At 57.9% G+C, this 22,235-nt stretch overlaps 1 protein-coding gene across 3 annotated transcripts in view; it reads right to left on the minus strand.

Moving 5' to 3' along the window:
• Positions 1–22,235, minus strand: part of Tnxb (tenascin XB) — a 74,441-nt gene that overhangs the window by 41,420 nt on the left and 10,786 nt on the right. For 2 of the 3 annotated variants that reach the window (XM_045157327.1, XM_045157326.1), the window contains exons 2-11: positions 21,727–22,113; positions 19,560–21,401; positions 18,584–18,699; positions 13,270–13,426; positions 12,852–13,115; positions 8,380–8,673; positions 6,579–6,869; positions 5,976–6,281; positions 4,011–4,343; positions 2,870–3,187 (exon numbers count right to left, since the gene is read on the minus strand). In XM_045157327.1, coding sequence (XP_045013262.1) covers positions 2,870–3,187; positions 4,011–4,343; positions 5,976–6,281; positions 6,579–6,869; positions 8,380–8,673; positions 12,852–13,115; positions 13,270–13,426; positions 18,584–18,699; positions 19,560–21,401; positions 21,727–22,105 — 4,300 coding nt within the window. In that variant the 5' untranslated portion in view covers positions 22,106–22,113. Of the gene's footprint in view, positions 1–2,869; positions 3,188–4,010; positions 4,344–5,975; positions 6,282–6,578; positions 6,870–8,379; positions 8,674–9,550; positions 9,926–11,147; positions 11,400–11,489; positions 11,698–12,846; positions 13,116–13,269; positions 13,427–18,583; positions 18,700–19,559; positions 21,402–21,726; positions 22,114–22,235 lie in introns of all 3 variants that reach the window. The other variant, XM_045157329.1, reaches the window with a different exon arrangement.

Here is a 22,235-nt window from a genome sequence, read left to right on the forward strand (position 1 = left end):
TGCCTCTACTTCTCAACTGCTGGGCATACAAGTGCACACCACCATGCCTGGGGAAGAGCCACGTTCTTACAAGGGAGTCCTAGGTGCCCCACGTTTATCTCACACGTTGTCCCCTGCTGTTCCCCCACTCCAGACAACACCTCACTGCCTGTTGCTGTAGATGTGGGGGTCCCCCACTGCCAGTCTGCGTGTGTCCCCCTCTGCTGGGGAGTCGCCGTGCTGCCTTCCCACCTCCTCCCCGCCTCACTCAGGCTCCGCACCCTAAGCAGCCCTTGCCATCTCGCCTACAGGGCTATGTATGCTCTCCTCGGCGGCGCAGGCTCTGGGTAACTTGTTCCCAGCCCCCTCCCCCAGACCCTGAGCCTGGGTCCCCGCGCAGGGGCACACAGTGGCTCGGCAATGCTTGCTTGAGTGCCAGGCTGTCCGCACAGCCCGGAGCCGAGTGCGGGAGGGAGGCACGCCACGCCACGCCACTCGTGACTGCACTGGAAGGCGATCTCAAGAGGCAAGGTGGGAGAGGAAGCAGCTGAGCAGGTGGGCTTCCCAAGAGCTTGTTTCTCGGACTTGCAAGACTAGACTCCACATGGGGAAGGCCTGCCTGCAATGGCCTGGAGACCGCCACGAGTCTGGGCAGGCAGCGGGACATAGGTGCTGGAAGGAGGGAGGCAGGGCAGGGCAGCGGGCAGAGCGACAACCGGACATCCACCATCGACAGCAGCCGCACTTGCACTTTCCTTTCTCGGGCCTTCTGCACCCTCAGGTCCCTCGTGTTTTAGGCCCCTCTCCACCCGTTTCCAGGACAGGCAGAAACTGCCCTTGGCCACCAAACCTGACTGCCACGGTCGGGCTTAATGGCGAGGCGAGACTGCCACTGTGCGAGAGTATGACTGGGGCAGCTCTTCCCCGGCTCAGACGCCGGGCTGACTAGCTGCTCGAACCTCCTCAGGCACAGACAGAGCAGGTGTGAGCGGCCAGCCGCTCCAGCCTCTCGGGGCCTGGCTGCCCTGGGAATGGGCAGAGGCGTGCTCCTTCCTCATAGGCCTCATCCGCTGTGTGCATCTGGCCTACGTGGGTTCTGGGGAACTGAACCTGGGTCCTTTGGCATCGCAGCATAGGCCACTTCCACTTTATCCAGGGCATGTCCGAGATACGGGCTTCACGTTATCTAGCCTCAGGGGTACAGGCAGTGGGCGACCTCCCCACAGGCAGGTCTGAGTGTAGCCCACTGAGCTGAGAACACGTGACAAGGTGGGTGGCCCGTTCCATCCCCTCCTCTCAGTCCTGAATGAGGCAAAGGAGCCACCATGCTGTTGAGCCTTGTGAAGTACACAAGCTCTGTTCAGGGAACCTGTGTGTTTCTCTGCTGCCATGGCTTTTTTCTTTATTTGAGTGGGGGGGGGGAGACAAATATAGAGAGAATGGGTATATCAGGGCCTCCAGCTACTGCAAATGAATTCCAGATATACACATGCGCCACCTTGTGCATCTGGCTTACATGGATCCTGGGGCCTCAAACCTGGGTCCTTAGGCTTTGCAGGCAAATGCCTTAACTGGTAAGCCATCTATTTCTCCAGCCCACTTTTTTCTTTTAAAAAAAAAATATATTTTTTTTTAATTTGAGAGAGAGGGAAAGAGAAAGAGGGAGAGAGAGAATGGGCATGCCAGGGCATTCAGTCACTACAAGCAAACTACAGATGCATGTGCCCCCTTGTGCATCTGGCTTACATGGGTCCTGAAGAGTTGAACCGGGATCCTTTGGCTTTGTGGGCAAATGCCTTAACCACTAAGCCACCTCTCCAGCCCCTTTTTTCTTTTTTTTAAAAGCAGGGTCTCACACTGTAGCCCATGCTGGCCAAAAACTCACTATGTAACCCAGGCTAGCTTCAAACTTGTGACAATTCTCCTGCCTAAGGTGTGCCACCACATCTGACTTTTTTCACTTTTATTTTTTTGCATGTTAGGGTTTCGGGACAGGGTCTCATATAACCTAGAGTGGCCTTGCTGTGTAGCTGAGGATGACCTTGAACTTCTGATCCTCTTGTCTCTACCTCTTGAGTACTGGGATTATAGGATGCTAGTTTTATGCAATGCTGAAGATTGAATCTAGGGCCTCGTGCATGCTAGACCGGCACTCTACCAACTGAGCTACATCCCCAACCCTTCCCTATAATACACATTTTTTGGAAAAGGTATGCTTTTGTTGCAGTGATCTAAGAAGAAGAGATTTGTTGTTATGTTTATTTATGTTATGTATATTTGTTGTTATGTTATGTTATTTGTTTGTTATGACCAAGCTGGCAGGTGAGGTCCAGAGACACTGCTGCCCCCAAGGCCTCTTGGGCTAAGGCTCTGGAGGGAAGGTGCCCGGGTGAGGCCCACGCGGTAGTGGAGAAGGTCCCGTAATTAGGGCTGTGGCGGGGCTGTTTTCTGCATCTAAAAGCTGCAGTGAGGAGATGGAAGTCTGAGGTGTATTCTGGCCAGCCAAGCTGCTGGACCAGCAAAAGGGAACAGGTGGACAACAACCCCCCATCACAATGATTAGAGCAGCACACCCTAAGGCTCACCCTAGGCATGCTCCTTGCTGGGCCCCTCCTTAATGACTGTGTTTGTTAATGCATTTCGTCCTCACAATGTCTCCCTGAGGCAGCCCTTATCCTCACTTTGTAGCCAGGGAAACAAAAGCATAGAACAATTAAAACTAGTCCAGGGTGACAGAAGCTGGTGGCAGCCTAAGTCCTTAGCACCTGCTGTCTAGGCTTTGCCAAGCAGGCTAGGCACCACGACTGCAAGGCAGTTACAGAGAAATGGACCGCAGGAGCATGGGACTTAGTCATAACAGGAAACATAAGAGGACCCCAGCCACACTCACCAGTCACGCCCACGGCGGACACGGGGCCCACGCGCTGCCCCTCGCGGAGTCCATACAGGTGCATCTTGTACTTGCGCCCTGGCTCCAGCTCCCCCACGGTGGCCTCCCTCTCCTGGCCATCGACACGCGCCACCTGGGGCTGCCCGTCCCTGTCCTTGTACTGGATGGTGAAGGAGTCGAAGTGGCCTTGGGGGACGGTCCAGGACAGGCTCAGGGAGTCTGGAGAGGATCCTGTCACCGTCAGCTCCCCCAGGAGCGGCTCCTCAGAGGGCTGTGGGGCCTCTGTGCTGGGCTCCGTGGGGGTCTCTTCCTCTGCAGCTGAGAAGGGGACACAGAGAGGGTGAGGCAGGGTCCCCAGTACCTGACCTTGCATCTTGGGGAGCAGGGTGCAGAAGCTGTGGCCACCATGTGAGTCCTAAGAACTTTCCCTTGGGACTCAGATAACACCTGACAAAGGTACCTGTTAGAATTCAGGATCGACCAGAGCGACGTGAGGAATATGAGAGAGAAGAGCCGACCTCAACAACACGGGCTTTAATGGAGTGCACCGAGGGCAGCCTTCTCCCACGGGAAATGAGAGCGGCGGCCCCTTGAGTGGACATTGGGGGTTTTAAGGAGTTGGCCTTCAGGACAGCACGAGCTGGGGGCAGGTGGGGGGTAAGGGTAAACAAACTTTAAGTTGTCTCTATTCACTGTTTACTTTTCTTTGGGAGTGAATAATGGGAAGGCCAAGCCCCTGCCTTTGTCTACTGATCACTCCCTGAGAGGGCTGGGCTGGATCCTCCATGGCCTGATAACTTCCAGAGTCTGGCCACTTCAAACTTGTAAGTTTTATGATTCAATCAATTTTTTCAGGGAGGTCAGTGAATCAGAAATCCTTCATGTGCTGCTGTGGTTGGCTCTTCTTTCTTTCTCATATCCCCATGTCCCTCTGGTCAGTCTCGAACCCTAACAATACCCACACTCCCAGGTCAGCTGAGGGGACTTGCGCAGACATCACCACCAAGGTCTCGATGGTCCCTGGCCAGGGGAGTCACATAGCCTTGGTCAAACACTGCACACTGATTCTCACTCACTGTCACCAAAGAGCTGAGGGTCACCTCCCAGCGGGTCCCACCCTGGGGCTCCCACAACTACTAACCTGTCACCCCGATGGCAGACACGGGGCCCACGCGCTGGCCGCTGTGGAAGCCATACAGGTTCATCTTGTACTTGTGGTCTGGCTCCAGGCCCGGGATGGTGACCTGGTCCTCATGTCCCGGCACCCGCACCACCTTGGGCTGCCCGTCCCCGTTCCTGTACTGGACCAGGAAGTGGTCAAACTGTCCCTCAGGGACTGTCCAGGAGAGGCTCAGAGAGTCGGTAGTGGCTTCTGTCACGGTCACCGCCCCCAGGCGGGGCTTCTCAGGGGGTTCTGTGGCCTTTGTGCCAGGCTCTGTGGGGCTGAGGGTCTCATCCACACTACCCTGTGGTGCTGAGAGAACAGAAGCCATTAAGAGTGTCATCGACAGGGACAGCAGGGCAGCTCCAGCAGGTATGTCCCTCTGCAGAAGGCTCCTGTGGCCTTCACCTTCCAGGTGCTGATAGACGGAAGGAGCTGAACCAGGCTGCTGTCCTGTCTGCTAACTGGAGTGCAAAGGTGGTTCTGGGGGGCCCCTCACTGCTAAGACAAGGAGAGAGGACATCTCTGAGGACTGTCCCATCCCACGTCACAGACAGCACTAAGCTCAGAAAGCCAAGCTCTTGGAAGACCTGGTCTCTCCTTGCGTCTCTCCCATGGCCTCTCTCAAGTGGACAAGATCATGGAATGTGGTCCTATCCCCCTCCCCCACCGCCAACGTCTACCCACACCCTTGAACCCTGAGGAATGCTTCGCTAAGGCAGGGCTCCCAACAAGAGTGGGAGAAAAAAAAAAGAGTGGGAGAAAGATCCCGGTGGGTGGGGCTAGGAAGGGCTCTGCTCTTCCCTGGTTGGTTCTGTACTCCCAGTTCTGTGGGCGCACACCCAGTGCCTCCTGCAGTTAGGACCCTGTGGGGCTCCTGAGTGCTGGGATTAAAGGCTTAAACCAGCGTGGTGGTGCACGCCTTTAATTGCAACACTCGGAAGGCAGAGGTAGGAGGACTGCCGTGAGTTCGAGGCCACCCTGAGACTACATAGTGAATTCCAGGTCAGCCTGGGCTAGAGTGAGACCCTACCTCAAAAGAGAGAGAGGCAGAGAAAAGAGGCACAGACAGAGAGGATGGGTGTGCCAGGGCCTTCAGCTGCTGCAAACGAGCTCCAGAAGCGTGTGCCGCTTTCTGCACCTGGCTTATGTGGACAGCAGGGAACTGAACCCAGGTTGTTAGGCTTTGTAGGCAAGTACCTGCACTGCTGAGCCATTTCTCCTACCCACATATGAACAGCTTTGTTTGGTGTCACCATCATGGGCCCCACTTGACAGTAGGGAATATGGGCACAGAGAGGTTAAGTGACCCGCAGACGCTCCCACCAACAGGAAGCTGTGAAGCTGGCAGTAAGAAGCAGGCAGCTGCCTCCAGAGCCCATGTTCCCCACCAGCATGCCAACAGTGGAAGGCAGGGCCCAGGCAATGAGAGGCTAGGGACATGGAAGAACAGGGTGATGCCAAGCTGGCTGAGAGTTGGGGGGTGGGGGCAGAGAAGAGTCCTTTTCACAGGGAAGAGGCTGGGACAACGTAGCAGCCTGGCCCCCTGGATCTGCCACCTCTGAGCAAAGTGGCCATGAAGTGAGGTTATAGAAAGTGGGGGGCAGAAGCTCACCAGTGATGGCCCCATTCAGGGCAGAGAGGAGCCCAGTATAAACTGGGAGAGTACACAGTGGCTGCAGGGAAGGGCACATGCGGGAGGCCAGTGGGGGTGCAGGAGCACTCTAGGCACTTGGAATGGGGGTATGGGGCCTGCTCTCAGAGCTGGGAAGCAAAGCTGGGGATATTCAAAGCCAGAGGCCGGGCCAGGAGTCCTGGGGCTCAAGGACAGGAAAGCAGCTTGGGGGAAAGGAGGCAGAGGCCTGTGCAGTGTGAGCAGGGAGAGAGGGCTGGGGCCAGGGCCAGCTGGGGAGGGAGATGGAGACGTGTGGGGCTGTGACTCACCCGTCTTGGCCACCACAGACACAGGCCCCACACGCTGCCTGCCACGAAGCCCGTAGAGGTTCATCTTATACTTCCGGTTGGACTCCAGGCCTGGGACAGTGACCTCATTTTCATCTCCCACGACGGGCACGGCCTGGGGCTGCCCCTGGGCATCCTTGTACTGGACCACAAAGGAGTCGAAGGGGCCCTGTGCCACGGTCCAGGAGAGATGCAGGGAGTCTGGGGTCACACCAGTCACTGTTAGCTCCCCCAAGAGGGGCTGTTCCTGGGTCTCGGGGTGAGGGGTCTCCTCTTCCTTTTCTGGGGCTGTAAAGGAGAGGAGTGAGCCAGGTGCAGAACAGGCAGGCTGGGGTGGGGGCCTGAGTGCCGAATTCGGGAAGTCTGGCACAACCCGAGTATGACACACCTTCTGGGCCTTGTGGAGTACACTGAATGGGATGGAAGAGGCCCAGCACGGGGGGGAGGCTGGCTGCCCCTCAGCCTGGGAGCAGAGCCAGGACACTGGAGTCAGCCATTTGCTGGGAGGCCCAGCTAGCTACCAGCTGAGGACATGTACAGAGGGGAGACAGAGGTCACATGGGGGTCTAGGAGAGAGCCACTCACCGGTGGTGCCGTCGGCAGTGAGGGGGCCATACCGCTTCTTGTTGGCAATCCCAAAGAGAGTGAATCTGTATTTGTGACTGGGATCCAGGGTCGACACCGTAACCGAGCGCTCAGGTCCTTCCACAGGGACCACGTGGGGCCGCCCATCCCTGTCTCTGTACTGGACCATGAAGGAGTCGAACTGGCCCTCAGGGACGGTCCAAGAGAGGTGCAGTGAGTCTGGGGTGGGGTCTGTCACCCACAGCTCTCCCAGGCGTGGTGGGGTTTCTGGGCTGGGGGCGCTCTGAGGTGCTAGGAAGAGAAGGTAGACAGAGGGAGGTCACGAGAAGCGGCGCTCTGTGAGGATGCACAACCCACTCTCTGCACAAAGCTGTGTGACCCAGGGAGGAGAAGAGTGGCTGAGTCCAGCCTGTGCTGCCCAGCCCAAGCACTCTTGCTACATACAGGCATGGCACAGACGCGCTGCAGTGTGACTCCGACCATCCTCAGTTGAAGGGGGGAGGAGGCTCAAAAAGTGGGGAGCCTAGCTAGCCTTTTCATCTCCCCGAGGTACTCCCCCATGCTTCCAAGCCTCACTCCTAGCTAGTGTCTCCCCAGGAGAGGACAGTGTGTGCCTGAGTGTGTCAGCGTGGTCAGCCAACCACTGTGCCTTCAGCCCCTCTTCCCAGCGGACACCCACCTGCCGCTGCCCCACCATGGCACGGCCCCTCACTCCCAGTCATGCTCCTGGCCTGGCCCCACCCTCCGTGTGCAGGCCTCCCGCCCTTTCCCCCCAGCCAATTCCAGAGGCTCTGTCTGCCACGCCCTTCCTCCAGGACCCCTGCCCAGCTCCTCTACCAGGCAGCAATCACGGGCCGGGGGTGATATGACCATGGCTAAGTCCTGTGCATACTTTCCAGCCCTTGACTTACTCTTCCAGGCTCTGACTGGGCTGGCTGCACCCTCTTCCCTGGCATCCAGGACACCAGCCTGGCGTGCCCACTGCTACCCATCACTGAAGCTCCCCTGGGGGCTTCTCCTCCTCTGCTCCGCTCAGTGTTGGCCATCCGAAGACATCCAGGCCTTCCCTCTCCTCGCCACACCATTTCCCAAGCCTCTCTCTGCTCCCCACAGCCTACAGGACAGCAGGGTAACCTTGGGGCCCCACCACCTCTACTGGGTAGCCTCTCCTGTTCGTGACTTGATTCTCCTTGTCCCCTGAAGTGGCTGCACCACCTGGGCTGCCATAGGGAGCAAGTATGATCGTTGAAGAACGTCCTGAGCTCACCCAACTCCAGAAACTCTTGGAAGGCATTTATCTGTTTGGCTCTCCACCTGCTCCTGCCCCCGTGGGACCGGCCATCGGCAGGCGAGTTTGCCGGCCTGGTGCTCCTGCCCCCCTGGGACCCGCCATCGGCACGCGAGTTTGCCGGCCTGGTGCTCCCACAGCCAAGTCCTGCTGCCACCCAGCCAGGCAGCCACCGGCCGACACAGCTCCCCAGCTGCTTCTCACGCCTAAAAGAGCCCTTTAGCAGCCATGGTGCTATCCATAAGATAATCAATCCCGCCCTTCTCTCACCCAAAGGTCCTCGTACTCCTTAGGGTTCTCAAGTGAGGTCCAAGTCCCTCCTCAGCTTGCAGGGCCCCCAGACCAGGCTATCAGCATGACAGGACAGTGTCGTGGACATGGACTCTCCCAGAACCTCTGTGTGCCCCACATCGCTTTCCCTTAGGACTTCACATTGCAGCCACAGGCTGCAGCCAGCTTTCCTGGATCCCCAACCTCTGAGGACAGAGCTGGGGGTGCCGGCCTGTCACTCACCTGTCTTGGCTTCAGCTACCAAGGGGCCGTGCCTCTTCTTGCCAACGAGCCCATACAGGACAAATTTGTACTTGCGGCCCGGTTCTAGGGATGCGATGGGTGCTGAGCGCTGGGGCCCCTCTACGGGTATCACCTGGGGTCCATCTTTGTCCTTGTACTGGATCACAAAGGAATCGAACTCCCCCTCAGGGACAGTCCAGTGCAGGAGCAGGGAGTCCGATGTCAGGTCCCTCACCGTCAGCTCGCCTAGACGTGGTGGGGCTGATGGCTTCCCAGGCTGTTCCTCAGCTCTGTCTGGGGTTTGGGGGCAAAAGCACAGCATGGTGGCCCACCTGCTCTCTCATCCCCATCTCCCTCCCCTCTCTGCCTGGCTCATCTAACCCGCGGCCCTCTCCAAAGGGGGAACTCCTGTTCCTAAACCCTTCTCTTTTGTTTCCCCATCCTTCACCACACCTTATTCCCCTGCACCTCAGAATTTTGTGGGGGGGGGTCAGGTTCCCCATGGCATTGCCTGAGAGCGTCTCTTCAGAGCAGTCTGAAGGCTCACTGGCTCCCCACACTACTCTCCCTTTGCCACCTGTTGTCCCAGGGAAAGAACTGGGGTAAGAGTCAGCCACCCTAGTCCCATCGAGAGGACCAGGCTCCCTGGCCTCTGCCTTTCCCCCGGTCCTGCAGATGCCATCTCTGAAGTTCTGATGGCGGTGGAGCCCCTCACATGCCCGAAGGAGATGCTGTGCCTAGGAAAAATCGACTGATTGGGATCACAGGTGTTCTCTGCAAGCCAGACTCCCAGCGGGGAGTTACAGGGGTTGAGGGCCAGTGTTGGATAAAACCAGAGGTCTTTTCAAGCCCACCTAGAGATCTATAAAGTAGGGCAGAGCAGAATAGCAACAGGAAGTGGGGGGGGGCAGACAGAGGACAGGAACTTACAGCTTCCCTCCTTGAATCCCTGTCCCACCTAGACTTCTCCACAGGCACTGTCGTTTTTGTGACACCCTCTCCATCTACCTTCCCTCTGCGCCCACCAATCTTTTTCTCTCCTCGTTGTGTCCTCTATAGCCTCAGAGGTCAGACCTGACCTTCACTGGCCCTTTCAATCCTACCCCATTTTTAGGTCCCAGTTGCCCCAGCTCCTCCCCCACTCTCAGGACACTGGTCCAAGCAGATGTACCCATAATGCCTTGGTAGGTGATGGGAGCCAAGGGCTTGCCCCCAGGGGGGATCCCATGGAGGAACAGCTGGTAGGGGGCTCCGGGAGGGGGCGGGGGCACCAGAGCCTGGCGGACGTCTCCTGGCAGCAGTTCCTCATGTGCCTGCGGCCCCTCCGCCACCTGAAGGCGCAGCTGGAAGTGGGCAAAGGTGTCGGGCTGGGCAGTCCAGGCCACGCGCAGGCGCCCTGTCTTGTCTCTGCCCAGCACCTTCAACTCTCCCAGCTCCTGAGGATGACGCTCCAGGGTCAGGATAGGAGCCTGGGCCCCTTGGGTTGTCGAGGGGCCTGAGGGAAGAGGCTCATCAGTAGCCCCCAAGAGGCCAGAGGGTAAGGACCCTGGGGAGGGGCAGAGCAGGGCGAGAAAAACAGGAGAGTGGAGCGTGAGAGCCTGGAAGGAATCTCCAGCCCCGGTGTGCCCTCCAGGTCTAGGGGGCCTCCCTCCCTTTCCATTCTTGGCTCTGTCACATCGTCCCAGTGCAGAAACTGCTCCAGTGACTACTCAGCCAGTCCTCCGGACCCCCCCCCCCAAAAAAAGTCCTCCATCCAGCCCATTCCAGAGCAGAAAGGCCTGGGCTTAGGGCGGGCAATGAGACAGATAATGCCTGCCAGTCCGTCACCCGAGCGCCCGCTGCCAGCTTCCTGAACCCCCACTTCCTAGTGACTGCCCTGCCCTGTCCCTCCCCACGTGTGCCCTGCTGCCCACGGTGACGGTCCTTCCATTAGTGCTGCAGTGTGAAGCCTGCAAGAAATGAGGGCACTGTGGTGTTAGGGACGGAGGGCAACAGAGAGAGGGCGGCAGGAGGGAGGAGAGAGAGGGCTTGTGGGGGTGGGCATCCCACTCCTGAGGCATCTGGGCCCTATGGAGGAAGAAGAGGTCCACCCCGACCCCACAGCCACAAAGCACCCTGTCCCCTGGGTCGGGTATCAGTCCTGTGAGAGAGAAAGAGAGAGAGAGAGAGAGAGAGAGAGGGCAGCTGGAAGGGCGCCAGATGTGGGAAAGCCTGGGGGGGGGGGAGCAGTGGCTTCATGCCCCAGCACCACCACAGACACAAGTCACACCAATGGTTTCAAGGCCACCCTCAAGCAGTTCTGATGTGTCCTCCGTTAAGGTCAAAGCCAAGTTGTGGGCAACCACCACAGACCACAGGCTTTAAGCCACGCTCACCGCAGTGAGTCAGAGCAGGAATCTTGGTTTCAAGCCCACCCCGTTCCCACTGCACAACATAGGTCCAAGCCTTTCTTCCATCGTCTGGGGCAACAGGCTGGCCCCAGGAGCCCTACCACCCCAGGTGGAACCAGAGAACCCCACAGATCGGGGCTGCTTGGCTTTGGGTATCCACAAGTTGGGGTCGGAACCCTAGTACGGAGGTGGCCTTACTGGGCCATCGGAAGGTGTGCTTTGTGTGTGGGGAGGGCGAGCCCCTACCATCCACCAGTTAGAGCCCCGGGGGTCTAAGCGGTGAGGCGGCGGGGGAGGGGGATGCGATGCGGGGCTGCAACCTAAGTTATAAGGTGACTGTGGACGGGTGGGTGGCCCCGGGCCCCCGGCCCACGCTACCTGTGGTGGTGATGAAGGCGTAGGACTTGGACACCTGCCCTGCCCGCACCCCGTGGACCTCCACGTGGTAGGTGGTGGCGGGCTTGAGGTCGGGCAGGCGGACGGTGCGGGACGTGCCGGGCACCGAGAGCTCCCCGGAGGGCCCCGGGGCGGGCGGCAGCGGTCGCCAGCGCAGCACCACGCGCTCGAACTGTCCGCGGAGCCCGTCGAGGGCCACGAGCAGCGCGCCGTCGGCCGCACTGCCCAGCACCTCGGGCTTGGGGTGCCGGGGCGCCGCCGTGCCCGCGTCGCCCGGGTCCGAGTCGCGCTTCGCGGGCGGCGCGGGCGGCGCGGGCGGCTGGCGGCGCCGCAGGAACGCGTGCAGGTGACGCGCCACCGACGCGTACGTCTGGTTGGCGCGCAGCGCGTACCGGTGCGCGCGCAGGTGGCGCTCCAGGTCCTCCGCCGTGCCCTGGAAGCGGCCCAGCTCGGCCGGCAGGTTCCCCCACGGGCGTCGCGGGGGCCGCGGCGGGCTCGGCCGCGGACGCCACTCCTCCTCCTCCTCCTCCGGCTCCTGCTCCTGCTCGGCCGCCTCCGGGGGCCGCAAGGGCCGGGGAGGCCGCGGAGGACGGGGACGGGGGCTGAGGGACGGGGGTGGGGGGCGCACATCCGGGTAACCGTAGTGGCCTGGCGCTGCCGAGCGAGAAGATGGGAATAAGGGAGGGAGGGAGGGACAGCAGGTCAGTGGCCGCTCCTGCACCGCGCTCCTCTCTCCACCCCGCCACCCCTCCCCGTCGGAACCAGCCAGCCGAGCCATCCTCCCTGAGCCCCAGTCCCAACCTAGAAAGAGAACCGAGGCAAAGAGTCAGCGTCCCCGGAGCACACCCACCCCCATGCCCTCGCCCTCCACTGTGAGTGGGTGCCCTAGAAAGAAGACAAGCCGGCAGGTGGGGCGGGGAGGCCTGTAGGTGATGGAGAGAATGGGAAAGTGGGAATGAAAATGTCGCTAAGTCCAAGGGTGCGTCTCCCTGTCGTCGGAAAAAGAAAAAAAGGAAAGACCCAGGCATCTGTTAAGGAACGTTGAGGGTTGGTGGGAAATCAACCACCTTGTGAAGTCCGAACCCTGCCAACACCGATCCCAAAAGTCAGCTGGACTGTTGATCTTTTATTAAAAGTTTTTTAAATTCATTAGCAAACTAAGAGAGAAAATGAGGGGCGGAGAGAGAGATTTGAGAGAGGGAATGGAGACACCAGGGCCTTCTGCCACTGCAAACTCTAGATGCATGCACCACTTTGTGCATCTGGCTTTACGAGAGTACCGGGGAATCGAACCCTGGCCTTTAAGCTTTGCAAGCAAGAGCCTTTAACCGCTGAGCCCTCTCTCCAGGCCAGTACTATTAATCTTTGGCCTACCTGGTGCCAGACCCCACGACATTAGACTGTCCCCTGAACTTAACGTTAGGGTAAGAACCGCCCTCCTCTGGGTGAATCACACACACCTAGAGCAGTTTCTGCCGTATCTAACCTGCAGGCTTCTGTAAGGACTCCATGCACCTGAGGGCTCTGTCTTCCCTGAGCCCCCTAGCACAGAGCACGGCTGCAGTAGGTGCATGCGGATTGCCACATACTCTGTTGCAGAGCCTGTGAGCCTTCAGCCTGGGCCCTTGAAGAGAGGGCTGCTAGCCTTGGACACCAAGTCATTCCCTAACCCCTGGATGGCCATACCTGTGTTGGCCCTAACAGAAGCCGGGTAGCTGACTGCACGGCCCCTCTCTGCAGTGACAGTCACCACATATTCCACGCCTGGCATCAGGTCGGTCAGCTGCGTCCTGTCTGCCTCCGGAGGAACTTCCAGCCGCACCCTCTGGTTGCCAGCACTGACATAGGACACCACAAATCGGTCTACCTCTGCCTGAGGACGCAGCCAGCTGAGGTCCAGTGTGGTGGGAGTCACAGCCACCACACGGAGGTCTTGGGGACCATCAATCACTGGAGGGGTGAGACAGAGGACTCCAGTGCATACGGTGGTTATCAGCTTCCCCTCCAAGAACCCAGCTCCCACGCACTCTCCAGCTCTGCCTCCCAGAAGCAGATTCCCAACAGCACCTATCAAACCCAGGTGTCCCCCAGCCCCAGCTCTCACTGGTGGTGATGGTCTTAGAGATGGGAGGACCCCAGCTGGTCCCTCGCAGGGCACGGACTGTGACTTGGTAGTCCTGACCAGGGGCCAGTCCTCTCTGGTCATAGGCTGAGGCGGAGCTGGAAACCCGTGCTGTGAAGGGGGGGCTCACTCCCTCTGTCTGCAAGAGAGCACCCGGCGAGTGAGGGGCGGACGCTCTCGCCCCCGCTGCTCAAGTCCTAGCTTTCACAAGTACAAATGGTGCCAAATGAAGCTTTGTGGGACCTGGCCCTAGATGGAACAGGGGCAGCAAAGACACCTAGACTCTCACGACAAGCTGTGGTTGGCTCTTGACTGTTTACATATGTTGACTCACTCAACTCTCACAGCAACCTGGTGAGACAGGTCCCATTGGTCCTGCTTCACCGAGGACAGCATTCTGTCATGGTTATCCACTCTAAGAAAGTGGCAGGGACTTGAGCTCAGCCGTGTGACCTCGGGCTTTCCTTTCATGGACATTGTACATCTGCCAAAATTCTACCTGACATAGCCCAGGGCTCCCTCTGACTTTTCTCTGGCAACTCTGTCCACTTGGGCACAAGGAGGCCTCCCCTAAACTCGTTCCTTTCAGAACAAATGAATCAAACCAGAAGTGCCCTGAATGCCTTGTCCCCTTCCATGGACAGCACCCACAGGATGCTCAACTGGCCTTCCTGGCAGGGTTCTGTGTATAAGCCAAATGTCCATTTAGAAGCAGTTCTGGTCTCTTGAGAGACACAAAAATCAGGACATGTCCCTGTCCTCAAGTCTGTATAACTTAGTAGCTAAATGTAGACACCCCAATATCTATATATGGTAAATACAAGGGAGAGCGCAGTCCTCCACCAGGTGTGTTTAAGGGAGTAAAGATTCTCTACGGTGGCCCTGTAGGAAGTCTGGGCCCATGCTCCAGATGGGACTTCTTACATACAGTGCCAGCTGCTGGGGAGGCAGGAAGGCTGGACATCTGTGAGCACACTCAGTCTTGCATAAGGACTCTGTGTTCTGCTTAGCTATGTTGGCTGTGATGGGGACACCTATGTTCAGCCAAATAGAATTGGAAATTTCAAGGTACTCTCCCAAACCAAGAGAGCATAGTAAATACCCAAGTATAAAACCAGATGAGCGGCCACGTGGAGATTTCTGCCTGACGGTGAAATAAAGCAGTGTCGGTGTTTTCTGGGTTGGAAGTTTTCCTGACCGTGCGAGACCCCATCCCACTCCCACACCCCAGCTCTAGGACGTGCAGGCGCAGCCTCACTCTACACTGTCTAGTCCTCGTCCTTTCCAGAACTGCCTGTCCGCTCACCAAGCCCCTCTCTCCCCAAACAAGCCCATACCAGATTCTACTCTTGGTTTCCTACCAACACACATACATCCCCACTCCACCCAAGGCCCACTTGGGAATAGTCCCCTAGAAGTCCCAGTGTCAGTTTAACCCACGTTTCCCGGCCCCATCTTGTGGATCCAAGGCAGGCTCTCCAGCCAGATGCCCACAGCTGGCACTGCTTGTTGGTAAAAGGCTGGCTCCCACCAATCGTTCCGGGTGAGTGTTTGACTTGATTCTCAATATCAGATTCTAGTCCCTGCAGCTTACATCGCCCTCATTTCTCTCTCTCTCTCTCATGTGTGTGTGTGTGTGTGTGTGTGTGTGTTTCAAGGTTTCACACTAGCCCAGGCTGATCTGGCTTCTCTTTTCAAACTAGACCCAAGCAAAACCTCTGCTGAAAGCAGGGTGTCGTGGCGCACGCCTTTAACCCCAGCACTGGGGAGGCAGAGGGAGGAGGATCGCTGTGAGTTCGTGGCCAGGCTGAGACTACACGGTGACTTCCAGGTCAACCTGGGCTACAGTGAGACCCTACCTCAAAACAAACAGCAACAAAAAAACCTCTGCTGAGACAGCTATGTCTAGTGTCCCCATGAACACTTGGCAGAGCCCTGAGTGTCCAGGCAGAGGACACTGAGACAGGAATGCCCAAACCTCTTTCTGACTCAGGGCTTCTGTCACTCGGGTCTCCTGCACTCTCTTACAGCTCATAGAGGAAAGGTGGATGGGGGGAGGGTACAGGGCTTGATGCCTTGAGTCTAACCAAATGGCTGTCCCAACAGGCTCCTGGACTCCCCCAAAGACTCTTCATGCAGATCTCAGGGTGGCATCTGACCATAGTTTGTTTCGGGGTTTTTTTTCCTTTATTTTCTTTTTTTGTTTTTGTTTGTTTGTTTGTTTGAGGTAAGGTCTCACTCTTAGCCCAGGCTGACCTGGAATTCACTATGTAGTCTCAGGGAGGCCTTGAACTCATGGCGATCTTCCTACCTCTGCCTCCTGGGTGCTGGGATTAAAGGCATGCGCCACCACTCCTGACCCTGACCATGGTTTCTAACAGTCTTCTGGTGAGGCTAATGGTGAGGTCCCAGGATCATGTCGACAGACTTGGAAACCCACTGAGTCGCAGTGACAATGCCACCCAAACAAGGAGAAAAGGGACAGCCCTCCTCTGAATTCTGAAAACAATTCTGATAGTTCAGGTGCCTCTTGGCCAAGAGTAGCAGAATTTGACTTCTGAGAGAAAAGTGCTTCTGGGCTGGAGAGATTGCTTAGTGGTTAAAGTGCTTGCCTGCAAAGCCTATGGGTCCAGGCTCAATTCTCTAGGTCCCATGAAAGCCAGATGCACATGGTGGTGCATACGTCTGGAGTTCATTTGCAGTGGTCAGAGGCCCTGGTGTGCCCTTTCTCTCTCTAATAAATAAATAAATTAAATAGATTTATTTTAAAAAATGCTTCTAGCCAGGCATGGTGGTGCATGCCTTTAATCCCAGCACTCGGGAGGCAGAGGTTGGAGGATCACCGAGAGTTCGAGGCCACCCTGAGATTACATAGTGAATTTCTGGTTAGCCTGGGCTGCAGCAAGTCCTTACCTTGAAAAAAAAAAAGTGCTTCTGGAAAGAAAGAGAGAGAGAGAGAGAGAGGGAAAAGACAGACTGCAATGAAAATGGCAGAGGGTAGAGAAAAGTGAATGTGCTGCCAGAGGGAGTAGAAAAAGCAACTCCGAGGGCTGCAGCAGGGGCTGTGTGGCATACAAGAAGGTGTCTGGGGACCAGTGCAGATACTTCCTTCACACTGGGCCTCATACTGGAGTGTGACAGAGTCCCATGCCCAGAGCAGAGGCGATGGTGGCTCAGGCCAGCGTGGCACCACCCTACTCAGACGAGGGCCAAAGCGCAGGGCCTTGGCTGGAAATCTGAACTTTCAACAACATCCAAGGATGGATTGGTATCTATCCAGAGCAGGAGACAATGATCACTACCCTGAAAGCCCCTTTTATCACAAGTGTTTATTTTAATTCTTCTCTCCCTGATGTTTCTTAGGAAAATTCCTTTTAAAAGTCCCACCCTCTCCAGATTAGAGCTATGTAAATAATATACACAGAGAAAAGAGTGGTAGAAACACTTTATAAAATGTTCACAGTGCTTGTTTTATAGAGTAAAGCAGCCAAGAATCGGTTTTTCTCTAGTTGCCAAATTCTTGTCTTGTGATTATTTTTATAACCAAAAAAAAATTTTTAAACAAGAAAAAAAACAAACCAATGCTATCTTGGTTTTGCCACAAAACAGACATTTGTGCCTCTGTTTTGGCCAGAGGGCAAAGAGAGACTGGGCTTGGCAAGGGGTCTGCCCTGGGGGCTTTGCGGGAAGACCAAAGTGGAGCAAGGAAGACAGGACGCACCTAGGCACTGTCCCTCCTGTCCTAAGGCCCCCAGAGCCTTTCCCAGAGTGCATGTGTCCAGAGGCCTGCCTCGGCTGACCGCCCCGTTCATGATGACATGGGAAAACATGAGCTGGACAGTGGAAAGGTCAGCCCATTGGAACCTGGGAACAGCCATGTCCCCACAGTCCAATCTGCCCAAAGACAGGTCTCTAGTGAGAGGCCACAGGCTTTTTGTCCTTACTGTACTCCCCAAAGGTTTAAAAGCAAGTTGGAGAGAGGCCAAGAAAAGACTGCTCAGTGACGCACTGACACACAGAGCTGGGAAAACAAGCTCTCGGATTCAGAATTATTACGACTGCCGAGACAGCTTGGCCCAAACCAAGAAAGATAACGTTGAACAGAACCGAAGTTGGAGGCCTATATTTAGACTGAAATGTACATAGTTGAATGTAACCTTCCTTCCTGCGTGCTTTCTTCCTTCCTTCCTTTTCTTGTTCACCTATATTTCCAGAATGTTCTTCATTGGGCCTTATATAAGTTTTTTTTAAAATAATTTAAAAAGGTACTTAAATATGATCAGAACTGCTGAGAGTTTGTGTGACTATAAATTACTGTGTGCCAACAATAAGAAAAATGTCCATTGAGTCCAAAGTTCGCCGGTGTGCTTCTCTCTGCTCCCCATTTTGAAGTGCAGATTCAAAAAGCAGGCAGCCTTCTTTGGTGTGGTGGTACATGACTTTAATTCCAGCCCTTGGGAGGCTGAGGTAGAGGGATCCTCTGTGAATCGGGGCCAACCTGGAGCTATAGAGTGAGTCCCTGGTCACTCTGGACTAGGCTGAGACCCTGTCTCAAAAATAAGTTTTTTTTTTCTTAAGCAGACAGCATAGGAAGGTTTAAAAAAAAAAAATCTGATGGGGCTGGAGAGATGGCTTAGCAGTTAAGGCACTTGCCTTCAAAGCCTAAGGACCCATGTTCAACTCTCCAGATCCCATGTAAGCCAGATGCACAGAGTGGTGCATGCATCTGGAGTTCATTTGCAGTGGCCGGAGGCCATGGCATGTCCATTCTCTCTCTCTTTCTCTATCTGCCTGTATCTGTCTCAACTAAATAAATAAATTTAAAGAAATTTTTAAAAAAACATCTGAGAACAATGCCATAGGGGAGAGGCTAAGACCACAGGGCGGTTCCCCAGGGAGCTTGAAGGATGAGGGATAGGTGGTGTCTCCAAACACCCGAAGGTCTGTGATACAAGTCACAAGGAAAGCACAAAGCATCCTAGCTGCTGGTGAGTCCCCAGCCAGGACCGACAATGCCTAACAGAATTGGAGGTGGCGGTGGGGTGGGGTGGTAACTGGGATTCTGCAGCAAGAACTGACCGCGGTGGGCAGTGAACCAGGCAGACTCGGGACTAGCGAGAATCACCATAGCCAGAGCTATCCCAGCTGCAGTAGACCCACCCCCAAGCCTGCTCGGCCCCGTTGGCGTTTTACGGCAGCTTCCGGAAGCCAGTGGCCTGACTCTGACCACTGGAACTTTCTACAAAGCTGAGCGCCCCGCCCCCACCCCTGCGCCACCCCTGCAGCCCGCGCTCACCACAGGGATGAACTGGATTTCATAGGCGTCCACGGGGCCAGGAGCCCGGGTCCACTCCGTTCGAACTGTGGTCTCCTCCAGGAGTTGCATCCTCATGCTCTCTATGGCTGGCACCTCTGCCCAGGAGAATGGGACAGGGAAAGCTGGTTAGCCCAAGGCACCCCCCATCCCCAGATCACAGCCCTGGTACTGAGCCACACCAAGGGGCACATCTGAGCTCCCACTGCTCTCCAGGGCTGAGGAAAAGCTGGCAGAAGCCCAACCAGGACCTGGCTCTCCCTCTCTTTCGCCCAACACAGTCTCCCTAAGGGCCACCTGTTCCTGGGACACCTGAATGCCAATCCTGCCTGCTGGCAAGTCATGTGGTTCTGCTGTTCCGGGGGACATGGCGTCCCTGACTGACCCCTTCTTCCGCCCTACAGAGATTTCCCTCTGCTCTTCTTCCAGGTCCCTAAGGCCTCGGGCTCTGTTAACATACCACATGGCTGCTGTTATCAAAAAATCCCAGTCTAGGGGCTAGAGAGCTGGCTTAGCGGTTAAGCGCTTGCCCGTGAAACCTGAGGACCCCGGTTCGAGGCTCGATTCCCCAGGACCCACATTTATTAGCCAGATGTGCAAGGGGCGCATGCGTCTGGAGTTTGTTTACGGTGGCTGGAGGCCCATTCTCTCTCTCTGCCTCTTTCTCTCTCTATCGCTCTCAAATAAATAAATAAATAAAAATCTATTAAAAAAAAATCCCAGTCTAGCAGCTGGAAAGATGGCTTAGCGGTTAAAGCACTTGCCTGAGAAGCCAAAGGACCCAGGTTCAATTCTCCAGGACCGAAGATGTACAAGGTGGCGCACGCGCCCAGAGTTCCTTTGCAGCAGCAGAAGACCCTGGTGCTCCCATTCTCTCTCTCACTCTTTCTCCCTTCCTTCCTCCCTCTTTCTCTCTCTCAAATAAGCAAAAAGTTTTAAAAGTCCCAGTCCTGCTCACCTTCCCCGCAGTCTTCCCCAGCGTAGCCTTCCTGGCAGACACATCGGCCCTGGAGACACTCTCCCTTGCCAAGACAGTCCCTGGGGCACGTCTGGATGGCGCAGTCCGGGCCGTGGAAACCCTCCACGCACACGCACTGTCCTCCCCGACACAGTTCCCGGGGCCCACAGCCCCCGGGGCAGGCGCTGGCGGGAGGTTCTTCCTGACCGCAGTCCTCCCCGCTGTAGCCCGCATGGCACATGCATGTGCCCTGCACGCAGCGCCCACGGCCCCGGCAGTCTGCGGGGCAGGTGCGGGTGGCACAAGCGGGGCCGGTGTAGCCTGGGTCGCACACGCAGCGCCCGTCCTCGCAGCGCCCGCGTCGGTGGCAGTCGGCCGGGCAGGTGAGGACGCCGCAGTCTAGGCCCTCGTAGCCCGCCCAGCAGGTGCACACGCCGTCCTGGCACACGCCGCGTTGGTTGCAGTCCCGCGGGCACCGTCTCACGCCGCAGTCCTCGCCCGAGTAGCCTTCGTCGCACACGCACACGCCGTCCTCGCAGCGCCCGTGTCCCCTGCAGTCCCCGGGACAACGATGGCTCCCGCAGTCCTCGCCCGTGAAGCCCGGGTTGCACACGCAGCGGCCGTCCACGCAGCGTCCACGCCCGCGACAGTCTCCGGGGCAGGCGCGTGTGCCACAGTCGCGGCCCGTGTACCCCGGCCAGCACACGCAGCGTCCGCTCTCGCAGCGTCCACGCCCGCGACAGTCGCCGGGACAGCTCCGCACCCCGCAGTCCTCGCCCGTAAAGCCCGCCTGGCACACGCACACGCCGTCCTCGCAGCGCCCGCGGCCCCGGCAGTCACGTGGGCACGCTCGGGCGCCGCAGTCGGGCCCTGTGTACCCGGGCCAGCACACGCAGCGCCCGTCTTCGCAGCGGCCCCGTTGGTGACAGTCGCCGGGACAGCTCCGCACCCCGCAGTCGTCCCCGGAGTAGCCCGCGTCGCAGATGCACTCGCCGTCCTCGCAGCGCCCGCGGCCCCGGCAGTCCCGCGGGCACGTCCGCACCCCGCAGTCCTCGCCCGCATACCCGGGCCAGCACACGCAGCGCCCGTCCACGCAGCGACCTCCCTCGCCGCAGTCCCGGGGGCAGCTCCGCACCCCGCAGTCCTCCCCAGTGTAGCCGGGGTCACACACGCAGCGGCCGTCCTCGCAGCGTCCCCTCTGGCTGCAGCCCCGAGGGCAGGCGCGCTGGCTGCAGTCCTCCCCAGTGTAACCCGGATTGCACACGCAGCGGCCGTCCTCGCAGCGTCCCCTCTGGCTGCAGCCCCGAGGGCAGGCGCGCTGGCTGCAGTCCTCCCCAGTGTAACCCGGATTGCACACGCAGCGGCCATTCTCGCAGCGGCCCCTCTGGCTGCAGCCCCGAGGGCAGGAACGCACCCCGCAGTCCTCCCCAGTGTAACCCGGATTGCACACGCAGCGGCCATCCTCGCAGCGTCCCCTCTGGCTGCAGCCCCGAGGGCAGGCGCGCTGGCTGCAGTCCGCGCCCGAGAAGCCCGCGCGACACACACACGCGCCCTGCACGCAGCGCCCTCGCCCGCGGCAATCCCCCGGGCAGGAGGGCCAGCCACAGCTGGGCCCCGTGTAACCTGGGAAGCACACGCAGCGTCCCCGGACACAGCGTCCCTGATCGTTGCACTCATCCGGACAGGAGGACCCCGGGGCTGTGGACGGGGAGAAGGTGGGTGTCCCAGCGTCGGCCGGGTCCGAGCAAGTAGGTCCGCCCCACCCCGGCTCGCAGGAGCAGGCGCAGCGGCTCAGGTCGAACACGCCGTGGAGGCTGCAGAGGCTGCGCACGTCCGTCTGGCCTGGGGCAGAAGGGAGAGGCAGGCCTCAGTGGCTGCGGGGAGAGAGGCTGAGCCCACGAAGCGTGCCCATGGATAGCAGCCCCTACCCGTCCCCAAGCCTCCTTGTACAAGGCCACCTTAGCTCGCAATTGCTTGGTGTATTTGCAGCACAATCCCCCAGGGCCTTAACAAGTGTTCGGGTGACTAGCCCAGCTCCACTATCGCCAGGGACAGCATTTTCTAAAGTATACACCAAGATCACTAATGTCCCTGGAGTCACCTCCCCCACCCGGACACTCCTCTCCCCCTTCCTCTTCCTGTGTCCCCTCCTGTGACCAGCGCTCACCTGTGCCAGCCTGGGCCGCCACAGGGCAACATCCTCCTCCGGTGCAGTGGTCCTTGAGCCCCTTAACCAGCTCTTCCAGGACCTCCAGCCGGACCTTCAGGGCCTGCACCTCCGAAGCAGGCGCGGGAGGCTCGGTGCCCGGGGGACAGCCACAGCCAGCAGAGGGAGGCAGGTTAATGCGATGGGTGAATACCACTTGCTTTTCCCCTCCTTCCACCGTATGTTCATAAAGCTGAGAAGAGGGGCCCCCGGGCTGGGGAGGGGGCCGTGGGGACGAGAGCGTCCCATTGGACCGTGGAGAGAAGGGACCTGCTCTGACTGTGCCCAGCAACACCAGGACGGCCAGACTAGCAGTGAGGGGACCTTGAGCTGGCATCATTCGGGAGGCTGCAGGGAAAGGGGCAGGTGTAAGGGCTGATTCTGAAAGGAGACAAAACTGGCCCTCCTCTTTCCCAGCATACCAACAACACCCTACTTACAGCTAAATTCAATCCTAAAGGATAGCCTAT

The sequence above is a fragment of the Jaculus jaculus genome, chromosome 8 (assembly GCF_020740685.1).
Source record: "Jaculus jaculus isolate mJacJac1 chromosome 8, mJacJac1.mat.Y.cur, whole genome shotgun sequence".
Taxonomy (NCBI): Eukaryota; Metazoa; Chordata; class Mammalia; order Rodentia; family Dipodidae; genus Jaculus; species Jaculus jaculus.